This window comes from Eumetopias jubatus, unplaced genomic scaffold, assembly GCF_037043125.1.
Source record: "Eumetopias jubatus isolate StellerSeaLion01/CBP00866 unplaced genomic scaffold, mEumJub1_p1.0 scaffold_1, whole genome shotgun sequence".
NCBI classification, from domain to species: Eukaryota; Metazoa; Chordata; class Mammalia; order Carnivora; family Otariidae; genus Eumetopias; species Eumetopias jubatus.
In genome coordinates this window covers 110,412,858-110,428,859 of record NW_028274807.1, presented here as the reverse complement: position 1 = coordinate 110,428,859, position 16,002 = coordinate 110,412,858, and the positions used below count along the sequence as shown (strand labels likewise).

Sequence of the window (16,002 nt, the reverse complement as noted above, 5' to 3'; positions counted from 1 at the left end):
AGCTTTGAGACAGTTTATAGGATTTCAGAATTGAATCACACTGTATTTAATTTGGGGTGAATACTCTTTCAAAGAGCTCTAAAGTTTCTTCTTCCTTATTGCTGATGTATTAGGTTGAACCGCATGGAAATATTATTTTTATAGGTCAAAATGATGTTTTCATATAGTTCAACCTAATAAGCCTATCACTTGAGAAATTTTGATTTTTAGAATATATTATTGCAGCATGAATTAAAATGTTTTAGGGAAAAGGGAATATTTGTGTTGAATAAATACAACGGAAATACCAGTTAAATAGTGATCATAATATGCTGCTGCATGAATATCATAGTTACATTTTTGATGGCATCCACTGTTCTTTTATTCATTCATTTTGCTGCATATGGTGTGGGTACTGCATAGACACTTTGACACAGTGCAAGACTTTATCTTCTTTAAAGTTTCGGCTGTGTAGACCTTTTAGAATGGTTGAAACAACCAAAAAATACTTGTAGCTGTGATGATTTAAGGTGTTGTATGTTGCTTTGAGCCCTGAGTAGCCACATGGTACCCAGTTATGATATGAAGGATTATCTTTGTAAGGACATCCAGTAAGCAATTAATTTTGTAGTTGTTCTAATTTCTCTTTTAGCCAGTTTATCTAAATCGGTTTGAGAAGACTATTGATGATTTGTTTTCATTTTCCTTTTTAACCTTTGTGTCTGGTAGGTAGAAGGAGGAAGAGGCTGGGGCAGGGAGGCCATCCATCCCAAAAGGAATGTGGCAGGCCCTATGGTGCCTGCAGTCTTGAGGCAGCTCATGTCCACGTGTTCCTTTCTTGCATCTCTTCTGCTAGCTCTCTGCCCGAAGCCACACAACTGAGTGCTAACAGCCCAAGTGTTCTCTGTTACCACTTTTCTTCAACTAGATCAGAAGCATCTTTAGTGCAGGGACCTTCAATTATTTTATTTCAGCCGTCCTCTCTTAAATTGGCTTCTGCAAAATTTGACCCTACTCTCTGTCCTCTGAAGAATTGCTCATGGTGGGGCTGTAACAGTATCTCTGACCTGGGAGTAAGTTCAGGCTATTGGCTAACATTCCTCTGGCAACAGAAAAGTCTGTGTTTCTATCTTGTTAGGCAAAACAACAACAACAACATTAATAAGAGTAAGAGTTTGGCAAATGCTGGCTAATACTATTTTGTAGGTAGGACAGTTCTGAATTATTCAGATACATTTTAAGTTATTAAGAAGACATTGGATTCAAGTTGGAGATCTGTCATTTACTTGGGCAAGTTACCTAACTCCTATGCCTCAGTTTTCTTTTCTGTAAAACATTCATCATTGGATTGATTTGACAATTGAATGAGGTATTACCACAATATTACCTCATTTGATCCTTATAGATTGTTTTATTGGTGCTTGGCATATAGTAAGAACTCACTATTTCAGTGCTACCTGGGTATTAGAGCAGTACAGCACCCCCCCCCCACCCCTTTCAAATAAACTGAGGCTTAGAGAGCTTCCTTCAGCAGACAGGTGAGTACGAGTGCCCAGGTTAACACACCTAGTGAGAGACAGAGTGTGGATTTAAACATAAGTCAATCTGTGTGTTGTACTTTTGACTGTTCTGTTGCTGCTGCTTCTACATGAATTGGGGGTTCATGTGCTGATTATAATGTGATGTTTCCTTTGGGAAAACTAGGAAGTAAAGTAGCTCCATAGTAGCAGGCTGTCATGCACCCCAGACAGTCCTTTATCTCCTACAGTCAAGTAGTACAAGAAATAAATCACAACTCTATATAATTTTGCTTACAAACTATGCACAAAAAAGAGGTCACTAATAGCAAATAGTGAGTGCATTTACTGAGAACTTGCCAAGTAGTGACTAAGAGCATGGTTGACTGCGGATAGACGGGGTTCAGGGGCACAGCTCTGCTGCCCACTTGTATACCTGTTCAGCTTCAGTTTGCTCAGCTGTAAAATGGAGGTAATGGCAGTATACACCTTACAGATATGTGAAGCTGTTTCTTTTTTAAAAATATGGATTAAAATATGTAGGGCTCTTGGGCATATGTTAAGCTATCAATGTATGTCATGATTGTTGTTTTTGTATTACGACTACAAGGGCAGTTTGTGTCATATGAGTTTTATCTAATACATTAGAGAAAGTCATTTGAGGAGTTACCTTCCCTTTCCAAAATGATAGAAATTTTTATCAGAAATTGCCTTATTAAAGAGTTACTGATACAAATGAATGACAATGTAATGTCTTATAACAAGTGAAACAGTGCTCTTCTTCAAATGCATTTTAGTGTGAATTTTTTCATCTTTGGTTAATAAGAATGCTAATGAAAGATAAAATATGCTACTTCATACAAGATGGAAAACAAACTCTATTCTGCCCATTTTTGCCACATAAGAAGAAGAGTATTTAGAAGTTGTCACCAGGTCAGGGGCGCCTGGGTGGTTCAGTCGGTTAAGTATCTGACTCTTGGTCTCTGCTCAGGTCTTGATTTCAGGGTCAGGAGTTTGGGCCCCTTGCTGGGCTCAACACCCAGTGTGGAGCCTACTTAAAGAGAAAAAAAAGATTGTCACCAGGTCAGAAAGGAGCTTGGCTTTGACCATTGGCCTGAAGCAGAATGGTTTGAGTCTTGTTTCTTGTTCACCCTGATGTTTTCCAAGTGGTTCATCTCAACTACTTTTTTTTTAGGTTTTATTTTTTTTTTTTAGTTGTAAACTAATTTATTTTTTTTTAATTTTTACTTAAATTCTAGTTAACACATAGTGCAATATTGGTTTCAGGAGTAGAATTCAGTGAGTCATCACTTACATACAACCCTTAGTGCTCATCAAAACAAGTGCCCTCCTTAATGCCCATCCCCCATCTAGCCCACCCCCCACCCACCTCCCTCCATCAACCCTCAGTTTGTTCTCTGTTGTTAAAACTTTATTGTTATGGGTTTTTTTTCCCCTTTTCTCCTCCACACCCCCCCCTCCGATATCTCATCTACTTTTTAATCACAAGATTATGGTTGCCTCTGCTCTCCCCTCTCTTTCAATGGTCACAACTACAAGAACTGTAGGTGGCCCTTGTGTTTGTATTAATGAACAGCTTTCTATCTGAGAAGTGGGAGCAAACTGTATTCATCTCCATCTTGGAGAGGGAGAATCTGGAACCTAAGGAGGTTGGGATTTGATTAGTATTATGTAGTTGGCTGGGACCCAAGTGGAGCAGTCAGTCCTCCTTATCATGTTTGGCTCCACCCAGTGTCCCCTCCAGCATTCGTTTGTTTGATCCAAGTCTTGGTTCTTGATAACCAATCCTAGTACCTCAGCATATCACCTGGATTGTGGGAATCTAGAGGTGCAAGAGCCCTCTAATGACCATCCAATCTGATCCCCTCATTTTACTGTGAAGGATGGCAGCAAGCTCCTGGGGAAGTAAGAGCCTTGCCCAACTCACTCTGGTAACTTCTGGCACAGTCTTCACCCAAACCCTGGTCATTTTGCTGTGAGTCCTGGCTTTTCTGCCCTAAATCAAACTACTGTCCCTTGCCTGTGCACAGAGCATCTGTCCTGGAGACTGTGGACTGCTCCCGGGCGATCTTACCTAGATTTCACCTCACTTCTGTCTTGCCCTCACCAGGACAGGCTTTGAGGGAGTTTTATGGGTTTTCCTGGTTTTTCTGTTTAGAGGCATACAAAGAACAAATGACCATTCTTGTCTCCTCTATGTTAAACTTCTGTGGCATTTTCAGAGTACAAGGCAAACATGAAATATGTTTTGTTCTTGAAGGAAGTGAAACCCTAAGATATCAAGGAAGGAAGAAAAGCAGGCAGACTCAGAAGAGGGCATGCACCCTGGTAACCTAAATCAAAATATCAATTCTCATTTAGTCTCCCTTCACCCACCCCCTTCGCCGAGTGCAGTAATCCCTCTCAGCACACTGTCTCTGGCGAGGAAATTTCCCCTTATTTAGCCTCTTCAGGAAAGTTATGATTTTCTGACTAATTACTCCCCCTCTCCTCCACCCCTGGCCTACATCCTTAAATACAGTATTCAGGAATCTAACTATCCCTCCAGCCACTCTGCCTTCACCCACATATACCAAAAACACTTTTTCACCAAGTAGGTGTTGGAAATGATAGTCTTAGCAAAGGGTTTTGCTGAAGGACTAAGAGAATCTCCTTGATTCCTGATTTCAAGAAGGAAAGACTTTTGTTAACCTCAAACTGGCAGAGGTAATAATGATATAAAATATGTTCAGTGTCTGGCTCTCCCTTCCCCATACAGTTGGGGTAATATAAAGGTCCTTAGTAGATAAATGTTAACCTAATGAATCAAAAGTCACCCTACTTGCAGCTCACCTATCTTTTCAAGTCTTGATTATAAATTCGACAAGTTCAAATCTCCATGCTTGCTTTTTGTTTTCCTCAGGGAAGCAAAAACTTCCTACAGTTTGAATGTGAAGCAGAACTAAGGTGTTGCAGCCTTTTGTTGGGAGCCAGGCGGTTTTCTCAGTGCCTTTCTGGACATGTTTTAACATGATCTCTGAAGGACTTGGAATGAGGATCGCCCTGTTCATTGTGGCACAATGAAAAGATTGAGATTCCTTTATCAAAATGAAGCAATTTGGACAGAAAATCATCTTTTTTCTTTTAGTCTCTCCTTTTTAAAAAAAAAAAAGTGAATGAAAGATTATGGAACAAATGTACATTTTAGGTCTTGAGAAGCAATTACAAGAGACTGTGGATTTTACTCATCGAAAACAGTAAATGTGATAAAAAAAATTTTCACTTAAACATAAGTGATTTCCAAGTCATCGTTTCCACATTTGAAGTCACAATACACAATTTACATTTTCCGCCCGCCCCAGTTGGAAACAGTGAAGCTCCATGAAGAAACATATGGCCTCCTGTTTGGAATGTGGTGCCTCCCAGAGAAGGAGGACTTAAATGATCTTATTCAGTTAGTATTCTCATTTCTACTTTTTCTTCAGACCTCAGATTTAAGCAGAAGGATAGTCAGTGCTGTGTCCTATCAACCACAGCTTTTAAGAAAATTAAAAAAAAATTTTTTTTTATTTACCTTTCATTGCGGTGTCTGGGTGTCCATTCACCTGATACGGTGTCTTCAAGTTGAAACAGGCTTCTCAACTCTAATTAAGAATAAGCCTTGAAACTATGGTTGACAGAGAAGTGGGTTTTCTGGCACAGCATGAAAAATAAGCATGTTTCTCCCCTGTCGGAGAAAGTGGGTTCTCCCCCTGGGCCCCTTAAGAGTGTCCTTTGAGGCACCCTTTCAGATTGTCCTGCTCCGAACAACTGGAGCAACTTGCTTTCTTGCTAACGTAAGTGACTCACATCTGAGAGCAGGTGAGATTTGTAGACTGGGGAAGAGCATTTCCTGAACTTGCAAGAATCAGACGGTGATTCACCTGAAGGGAACACAGAGGGCCGGAGCTCAGAATGCCGGAGGACTGTTTAAGGAGGAGGAAATGAGGTCTCAGGTTGGGGTTGGCCCCAACTAAATCACTAAATCAGTCCTAGTGTTTAGGTCATTTCTGTCTTTTTTTTTTTTGGTGGGGGGTGGAGGAGCTTCCTATTGCTAATTAGAAAATACGCATACAGCCTTTCTGCTGATTAAAGCTAGGATTAAAAGGAATCAGAATATATTTTATGAAAAACAAATCCTTTAAGATATTATTCTGCTTACTGTTCAAAAACTAAAATTGAAATGTGCTTATACTTGTGACTGAAAACATTGGAAACCTGTTGGCTTACTCAAGAATCTGATGAGATCTGTAGACCTATTTTTATATATACACAAATGTCAGTATTTGAAATACTTTAAATAAATTTATTGTGGGGATGAGTTCTCACCCAATCCCTTGAATTCCATTTTTAAAGACAAAATAACGGGCGCCTGGTTGGCTCATTTGGTTGAGCATCTGCCTTCGGGTCAGGTCACGGTCCCAGGGTCCTGGGATAGAGCCCTGCGTTGGGCTCCCTGCTCAGCGGGGAGTTTGCATCTCCCTCTCCCCATGCCTCTCCCCCCTGCTTGTGTTCTCTCTCTCAGATAAATAAATAGTCTTAAAAAGAAAAAAAGACAAAACAACTTTTATTCTTTTTAAAAATCTTCCCATAATAAATTTATATAATCAAATCAATTTCTTGAATGATCAAATCAAATTCTTTACAATTAATTTCTTATTTGTAATTAATTTTAGAACTGCAGATAAAAATCTTCAAAAGATTTGCAAGATTTTGCAACATTCAAACAAGTAAATAAAATTTCACCAAATGGAATCAAAACCTGTTACTCTCATGGGTGAAAATAAATGAAAATAATAAAGGTGGTATCTTTTTTTGAAGTTACAAATCAATAATAGGAATTACTTAGTGTTTACTTATACCTTAAAGAAATTATGTATTTACACACACACACACACACACACATTGGTTTTCTTTCTGTGTTAGTACAGAAAAACAAATATGTATTTAATTTAAATACTAATAGTTGAATATCAAAATTATGTTTCTTCTATTGCTTGTTCCTAAACAGACAGACAACTACCATTTTAATGGTTCTCTATTCCATTCTGTTTAGGGTGGATTAAGTTATAGGTAAGTAGACAGCCATAGGGAAAGTCTCTGGACAAAGTTAGGCAACTTAATAGTGGCTTAATCTTATAAGAATTTGCCAGATTTACAAACAATTCTGCATTTAGATTTGATTCTGCTTTGTACCATTTTTATACTTCTTCCCCAGGGATTTTGATTTTAAGACTGAAGCCAGTTTATTGCATCCTGAGGAGGAAGTCTGTGCCTTGCAGGCCTTAGTTGGAAACCTGTCATTTTTGGGTTGAGCTTATTGCCATTTGTCACTGTGATCCATAAATAGTAAATGATGTGAAATCAACCTGTCAAAATAACCAACTGCCAACCCTTTTTTAAAAAATTCTTTAAAAAATTGTTTTTAAAAATTTTATTTATTTATTTGACAGAGATACAGTGAGAGAACCCAAGCAGGGGGAGCGGCAGAGGGAGAAGCTCCCTGCTTAGCAGGGAGCCTGTTGTGGGGTTTGATCCCAGGACCCTGGGATCATGACCTGAGTAGAAGGCAGACATTTAACGACTGAGCCACCCAGGCGCCCCCCAACTGCCAACTCTTAAAAGTGTCAATTCAAAGAGAGAACATACCTTGTAGCCTTCTTAAAACTGTGTGGACAAAGGCTTTCCCTATACCTTTTGAGGATTGTCATCCCAAATTTCCAGTCATGTGTGTGAAATCATATTAGGGACCTTATTTGGAGAAATATTTCACAAGCTTCTGTTAAAGGAATAAAGGCATATCTGTTATGTACCTTAAATTTTAATACCTTTTTTAACCTGGGTTGACTGTCCTGTTAGGGCCAACTAAATATATTAATTTTTTATGGTAAAGAAAATCCCTGTCCAGTGTAAGGACCTCCAGTTTTTCCTGTACAATGAAGCACCTTGACATTGTACATATTGGTTTTTTATAAAGATCTCACAGAGGAGGGAAGGAGCTCCTATCCCCGTGTCCATTCAGTGCAGTAGGTGGCTCTCTCTCTTCCTGGAGGTGGGCTGGGGTTGGAAGAGTTTTTTCCCTTCCTTAGGAACATAATAGATTGTCGTATTTAAAAGCTTTGGCCTGTGATGCAAATTTAGTCTAGGAATGAAAAAGTTAGCATGAGGCAGCCTTTATGCATTTGTCTTGAAGCATATCATGCCAGTCTCAAGTTGGGACTTGTTCAAACCAGTCTTACTTAACATTCAAAAAGGGAAGTAGTACACGTTTAGTCACGAAAAAAGTGTAATGCTTTGATGAAAAGAGCAGCTGAAAAACAACCCATAACTTTATTATTGTTCAAATCACTGAAAGGTTAACCTGCATAATTTTTTTTCTGCTGATTTTTATAGCAAGTCTCACATTTCATAAAAGCCACAGGAGACTTTGTAACAATAATTATCTTGCTGCTTCATTGGGGGATCCTATTAAATGCAGGGAAGCTCTTTTAATAATACTGCTTTAGCCATTACAAACCCCAAATTTATTTTGAATACAAGACAACTTCCTGGGATTATGTGTTTGTGATTCTTCACCACTACAATGTTTAAAAGATTTTTTTTTTCATTTTTTACTAAAGGTGACTTTTTTCTTCTAATATTATTTTTTAAAGATGTTAAACCCACAGACTGAGCTAATAGTGCAACTAAGTATCGTCTCAATTTACACACTTTTAACATTTTTCATATGCTCTACCCCCCCAGTATTTTGGGGGGACCTGTTTGAAGTTGTAGTCCTTGTGACAAATGTCTTGCCCTTAACTCCTTCAGCATGTGTTTCCTAAAAAACAAGGATATTCTCTTACCTAATCACAATATTGTTATCAGTCAAGATTAATGTTGAAGCAGTAATATTTTAAAATATTCTGTCTGTATTAAAACTTTGCAATTTCCCAGTAATACCCTTCTATTTTTTTTGATGTGGCATTCAATCACTGGTCACACATTGCATTTGATTTTACTGTCTTTTTTAGGCTCTTAATCTTTAGAACAATCTCTCTCCTTTTTTACTTTTTAAAAAAGTCCTCCTGGCTTTTGAAAATTGGTTTGCTCTGTATTTGCTAGGGTCCATTCTGTAGGATATGTAGTAAGGGGTGCCCCAAAATGTTTTTGAGGCACTTTGGATGTATTATCCTGAAATCTATATTAGACTAAGTTTGGGATTTTGAAGTCAAATAAGAATATCTATAATCTTGTTTGGAAAAAGACCTGATTCATGGATCAAGAATCACAAAGTTGGTAGATCCAAACTCTCATTTTCTTTGGGATACTGGATAACTCACTCAACTTTTCTTGATTTCATTTTTCTATAAAAGGAGGATTCTGATTTAATTACAGAATTTTAGATGAGAATTCCCACAACCTTATTGATTTTTCAAAATAAAGTCTTAAAAACAAGCATTCAAGGAGCGAATGTGTTTCTAAGATCTTGGAATAAAAATTAGATATCATTATTGGTAAGTCTTCCTAAAACCTAGAAAGAACTCTTTACCTTTACCCTATTCGTATGTCCCACCTTTTTAGTGTGAGACATTGACAAATGCATTACGAAGGCTTGTCTTGGTCTTCTAGTCCTTTCTCCCTTGTGTATGATTTTCCTTTGCATACAAAAGGCTTTCTAGTCTTTTTTTTTTTTTTTTTAAGGTTTTATTTATTTATTTGAGAGAGCACACGAGAGAGGGGTAACACAAGCAGGGGGAGAGGTAGAAGGAGAAGCAGACTCCCTGCTGAGCAGGGAGCCCCATGCAGGGCTCAATCCCAGCACCCTGGGATCATGACCTGAGCTGAAGGCAGACACTTAACTGACTGAGCCACCCAGGTGCCCCTGCTAGTATTTGTAATACACTAATTCACTACAAAACAAACACAAGCAGAGATCTAATAGCTCAAGTTGATCTGTCTTGAGTGCCCATTTCTTTTACGTGGAACCAGAACATGCAACAAGAATTGTAGTAAAATCTTCCTCACATCTTACTGTTCAATCTCTCTGTATACAAAAGTCACTCTAATTGTGGCTCACATCCAATAGCTGTGAATTTGTGCTGAGTATAATTACTACAAACCCTTTAATGTTCCCTTGCTGAGATTGGTATCTTTAGGTCCCTATGCTTGAATTACTGTGCTTAATCTGTCATTTGAAATGATTTGTATCTATTAGGTCTGCTTTAAATAAAGCACTTACCTTTTTCTGGTATGAGAACTTCATGTGTAATGGTTGATTAGAGGGAAGGGATGGTTTGGAGATTGAGTCTGGAGATATGCCTGTGTATGACTCCTGACCTCCTATTGATACTCTGCCTTGTGCTGTGCTACTTAGTCCATGTCCTCACTTTGGAAATTTTGCTTGAGGCAGTGTCAGGCCATGACAGGAGCCTAGTAATTGTGGGGTCAGACAGACTCCAAGGTGGATTTCAGCCGCATCCCCCCCCCCTTTTTTTTGGACAAATCATTAGTGTAGCTGAATGTAGCTGAATGTACCTGAATCTGTTTCTTCTTCTAGAAAATAAGCTTGGGGATGACTACCTTGTAATACTGTAAAGATTAAATGAGATAATATACAGGAGAATTCTTACAGTGTTTAGAACGCGTTGGTACTTAACAGTAGCTTCTCTCTCTCTCTCTCTCTCTCTCTCTCCCTCCCTCCCTCCCTCCCCCTCTCCCCCCCCTTTCCTCCCTTCCTCTCTCCCTCCCTCTTTCCCTCTCTCTCTCCCTCCCTCTCTCTCCCTCTCCCTCTCTCGCTCCTTTCTCCCAGAGGCAGAGTGACTGAATGAATGGGGGTGTCTGAATGTAAATTTGGAATGATTAAAAATTGAAAACATTCCTCAACTTAGAAGTAAGAGTAAGTCCATAATATTTTAATTGCCCTTAGAAAACTCCTGGTTTTTCTTCAATGATGAACTGATGATTACTTGAAATGCTTTTTATGTTCTTTCTTGACAGCCTTCCCTTCTGAAAAGGAGGAAATTAGAAGAGCTTATTCGAGTCTGACATGGTGGGACACTGTAGAAGCTCAGAGCAGGATATGTAGGGGGAGAGAGTTGGTCTCAGAAGGTTCACCGCATAGAGGTTAATGCTTCATTTACTTCTAGTTCAGGCATTTTTGATTATAGGGAATTTCTGTTACAGAGTTAAATAGAGTAAAAAGGGAAAAAAGTGTTAAGTGATATGTTTATATGATATAAATTTAATGCACAAATAACAATATTCTTAAAAAGCTATATAAGTATTCAGATATGCATTAGGTCAAATTGTTCAAGATGGATACCAGTAAGTACAGTCACATACAAGCATCTGGTGTTTAAGCTGATTTTTAAAATAAAGGCAGGCATTTTAATTACCATGCCTTGAGATGTTACATTTGTCAGTTTGAGTTTTATTATAGAAGTGGCAAAAATTCACATGCTGAGTGTGAAATGGAATTTTTTTTTTAAAAAAGTGGCTCAGTTGGTTGAGCATCCAGCTCTTGGTTTCGGCTCAGGTCATCATCTCGGGGTCCTGGGAACAAGCCCTGCGTGGGGGCACCCCCCCAACTTGCTCACACACACACTCTCTCTAAAATAAAGAAATCTTAAAAAAAATTAGTTTAGGGGCACCTGGGTGGCTCAGTCATTGGGCGTCTGCCTTCGGCTCAGGTCATGATCCCGGGGTCCTGGGATCGAGCCCCACATGGGGCTCCCTGCTCGGCAGGAAGCCTGCTTCTCCCTCTCCCACTCCCCCTGCTTGTGTTACCTCTCTCGCTATGACTCTATCAAATAAATAAATAAAATCTTTAAAAAAATTTTTTTTAGTTTAGCTACTTTACTGTAAGTCTTAAAATTAATTTCCTTTCTCTTCTCTATCCATTTTTTCTCTTTTATAACTTCTCTCTGTGTTCTCAACTCCCATCCCTACCACTTGGTGTCTGCCCCCGCCCCCCGCTTTCCCTACAAATACTTTATACTAGAATGTGTGGGGTGAGGGGGGATTAGGCTAGGTATCAGAAACCCAGGTAATACTAACTTCTGAAGTTTTGGCATACCCATTTTTCTGGCTGAAGCTAGATGTCCATGGTCATGCTGTTATACCCACCATGTGTTTGCATTTCTGCTCTGTTTGCTGTTTCACGTGGAGCATATTCACTCTGCCCTGCATAGGAAGGGGCCACTCTATCTGTTCTTAGAAACCCTTGGAAAAAGCTGAGGTAATATAACAGTGGTTGTTTTTTTCTCCTTGAAAGTTTTGTAAACTGACTTGTCCTTTGTGTCAAGATGAGAGTTGCTTGTAGTCCCTCACTTCCCATTACAAATTGGGCTCTACCCCACCTTCTCCTCAGTGTTACCACTGACCTCATACTTGTAGATTCATCACATTTGGCCTTTCTAGGGTGTTTGATTTTGTTGACTATTACTTCCTCCTTAGTTTCCAGTATACGAGATCTCCTGTTGCTCCTTTTAATTCAGCCCCCAACTTCCACCCCCTAAACTCCACATTCTAGGCATCTCTTCTGTCTGTTCTGTCCAGGACACTTGTGCAGCAGGGACTCTGGGATGCTCAGCTCATTCCTTCGTCTCTCACTGTGTCAGAAAAATTATCCCCTAGCCATCTGATCTGCCTGTCTTCAGAGCCCTGGATTCATATTTTGTCTCCACTGGCTAGATTTATTGACCCAGATTTCTGAGACTTTAATCAGACCCAGAATCTGCTTCTTGCCCTTCCTTTATGATCCAACATACTACTCAATCTAACAGTCTTCAGAGCAATGAATCTCAGTTGTAAGGGGGTAGTGTGGGGATTATGGACCCCATTGAAAATAAATTTTGCATATTAATTACATACATTTTACATATAATCCTCTATTCTCCAGTGGTCTTGGACTCAAAACCTTTGTCTCTGAAAATGTCTGTAAAGTCTGTCAGTTTTTTCCCCCTGGCTCTTGCCTGCATAGATGGAAGACTTCTGTAATTGACCTCCTATCTTCAATGGCTCTTCCTTCAATCCATAATTATAATCATCCTATTATTGGCAAATTGATTTTCCTAAAGCACAAGCAAAGAGCATGTAGTTCTTCACTTCAGAACCCTTCCATGGCTCATTGAGGAGTCTTTACAATCCAACACAACACCACAGCATTCTACTGTAGGCTCCCATGCTCCATTCCCAGGCTCATCTTCTACGTCCACAGGCAGCCTCTGGCGTCCATGGCCCCTTGTGCTCTGGCCATAGCACTTTCTCCACCCCTAGCTGCGTCTTCCTCCAAGCTGTTCATGGCCTGGCTGCATTCCCTTTCGCATGCTCTGTGTCCTCCCCCAGGGTCCAGCTCACGTTGTCATCTCCTGCAAGCCCTTCCTCATTTTCTCCATTTGAAGTTAGCTACATTTTCCTCTCAGTTTTTATGGTGAGTGAATTATGTCTCTCATACTGTTTCCACAGTTGGATTCATTGTGGGATGTGTGCCTGACCATTGTGTCCTTCCAGAGAGGCAAAGGGCCCTGCACTGAAGGCATGACTGACTCAGTGAATCAGTGAACCCATTCTTTGGGATTTTATGTTTCTCAAGACCTGTTGAGTGTTGGATATACTCATGGGGCTGAACCACTCAAACCCCCGAGGTTGCGGACCTCATTTGTATCGAGACCTCTCCCGTCCTCTTCAGGAGCCACCTCCTTACCATCCTTGCAGCTGGGGTGTGATGTCAACCCTTGAGGAACTTGTCCGATGGTGTAGCAGAGCTATTGAGGCATTGGGCCTGAGGCCACCTGCCTGGGTTTTAGCTCCAGCTGTGCCTCTGCTTGCTGGCAGGTCATGCACATTGTGGGCAAGGTATCTTTTTGCTATGTGTCTCAGTTTTCTTTTTATGTTGCCCTCAACAGGAAACCCTGTGGTATCTATTTCGTGGGTTGGAGTGAGAAACAGAGAGGTGATAGTCCTTGTAGAACACATAGTATGGTGCCTGGCACATAGCAAGTACTCAGTAGTGACTGCAAGCTGCCTATGTAAGGTCCTGGGAGGTTCTCGCTCACTTCTAGGTCAGAGCTAATTACCTGGCAGCGTCTGAGCTAGTTATGGCCCACACATGAACATATTGTTTTTGTGGGGTCAAGGAGTGTGGAGGTGGCTACGGAAGTTTTGAAAACAGCAGGAACTATAGGAGACAGGATTTACGATTTCTCTTGAGAACATTAGAATATCTGAGGTGGTAAATATAGTGGTTACGATTATGGGCTCAGAAGCCAGAGTCTGAATTACAGTCCTAGTTCTGCTGTGTATGTGCTGTGGGATCCCCATGTAAGTTGCTTAACTTCTCTGTTTCTCAACTTCTTTATCTCTAAAATGGAGATCACAATAGCACTTCATCGCTTCCTGGGATTACTAACTGGGACAATCTGTTGAAAACTCTTGGTAGACTTACCTAATGCATAGTAAATAGTAAGTAGTATGCACTGCTTTTGTTGTCACCCGGTCAGTTCTTCTGTTGCTACTAGCCAGCAACCCTGGGCCCCAAATCCCTCTCGTGCCAGTAGTTGGCCCAGAGCAGTAGAAACCCCCATAAGTTGGGCATGAACTTTCCAGGTAGCTAAGTCCTCACTGTTGCCTGTCACCTTAATCTGCCCTGTTCTCTTAATAACAATTTTGTCTGTCTCCTATTGACCGATTCCACTCCTTTGCATTCATGTCCAAGAAGGCTATGCTGTGAATCTCCAGGAACAGTATGCACAGTTCTCAATATGAACCTTAAGGAGCAGTTAGCACAGTAGTTCTTAATGTGTGGTCCAGAACAATAGCATCAGTATCCTCTGCAAACTTATTCTCAGGCCTCACCCCAGACCTCCTGAATTAGAAACTCTGGGAGTGGGCTTAGCAATCTGTGTGTGAAGAATCCCTGTAGCTTGTTCTGATCCCCACAGCAGTTTGCGAACTACTGATTTAACATGTGTTCTATATTCATATTGCTTACATCCAGTAAAAATAATTACATTTAACTTTTTACAAAGCCCTTATTTGTGTTCGGAGCTCAGATTATATCAAAGCTAAGTATTTTTTTTTTTCTTTTTGCTTTCTTGTTTCTGTCATTAATGGCTATGGTATAGCATCTCATTCTATAAGCATTGTAGAATTTAGTATTTGTGATGGGTAGTTTGGAAAGTTGTTTTCAAATGGTTGCTTTGCATTCTGTGAGTGTGATTTTATTTTATTATTATTTTTTATTTTAAAATTTTTTTTCTTTTTTCTCTTTAAGATTTTACTTATTTATTTGACAGAGAGAGAGACACAGCAAGAGAGGGAACACAAGCAGGGGGATTGGGAGAGGGAGAAGCAGGCTTCCCGCAGAGCAGGGAGCCCTATGCAGGGCTTGATCCCAGGACCTGGGATCATGACCTGAGCTGAAGGCAGATGCTTAAATGACTGAGCCACCCAGGTGCCCCCTGTGAGTGTGATTTTAAGGTGGCTTTAATATGCCCATTCCCTAAGTGCATCATAGATTATTTCACTCTGTACATCAGGTACTCAGCATTTGAATATAATGTTACTATAATATAATTAAATATTTGTATTTAGGGCAGGCATAATTTTGGAAATTTTATCTTTAAAGATCTTTTTTTTTTTTCAAAGATTTTATTTATTTGAGAGAGAGAATGAGATAGCATGAGAGGGGGGCAGGTCAGAGGGAGAAGCAGACTCCCCGCTGAGCAGGGAGCCCGACGCGGGACTTGATCCCGGGACTCCAGGATCATGACCTGAGCCGAAGGCAGTCGCTTAACCAACCGAGCCACCCAGGTGCCCTAAAGATCTTTTTAAAAAAGATTTTATTTATTAGAGAGAGAGAAAGAGCAAGTGAGCATGAGCAGAGGGAGGGGCAAAGGGAGAGGGAGAAGCAGACTCCCTGCTTAGCAGGGAGCCTGATGTAGGACTTGACCCCAGGACCCTGGGATTATGTCCTGAGCTGGAGGCAGATGCTTAACCAACTGAGCCACCCGGGGGCCCCTTGAAAGATCTTTTTTAAAAAAATTGTGTATATTATCAAGATGCAGTTACTTATAATACAGTATTATTGTCTACATGTGATTGTTTAATGTACTTTAGTAAAGGCAATGTGGATTTAGTGACATCTCTAACAGTTACCATGATTTAATTCTTCTATTTCAGAAAATCAGACATTAAGAGTATTTTTTGAAGAGTTTCGGAGATTGTAATATGCTACAGTTACAGATTTTACTTAACCAAAACCAGTAGCACATAGCTAAAGCATTTTGTCTATAGCTTTAAAAGTGAAATGTTGATAAACATTAGCCCAAAGCTACACATGTAATGTTTATTAATTCTGCTTTCTTCATGTTCATTTACTAGCAAACCAAGGAACACCCCCAACACCTAGGACCCTGGGTACATGCTCTATAGGAAGGCAACTAAAAAGAGCTTGAGTTTTCAATAAATTTATATCACCTTTTGA

At 40.0% G+C, this 16,002-nt stretch overlaps 2 protein-coding genes across 2 annotated transcripts in view; one reads left to right on the top strand and one right to left on the bottom strand.

Moving 5' to 3' along the window:
• MED12L (mediator complex subunit 12L) overlaps nt 1-16,002 on the top strand; it is a 312,204-nt gene that overhangs the window by 200,918 nt on the left and 95,284 nt on the right. The window lies entirely within an intron of this gene.
• The window catches only part of P2RY12 (purinergic receptor P2Y12), a 59,422-nt gene continuing 53,802 nt past the window's right edge, over nt 10,383-16,002 (bottom strand). Inside the window, exon 3 of the mRNA XM_088025762.1 lies at nt 10,383-10,691. Coding sequence (XP_087881888.1) covers nt 10,660-10,691 — 32 coding nt within the window. The 3' untranslated portion in view covers nt 10,383-10,659. The remainder of the gene's footprint in view (nt 10,692-16,002) is intronic.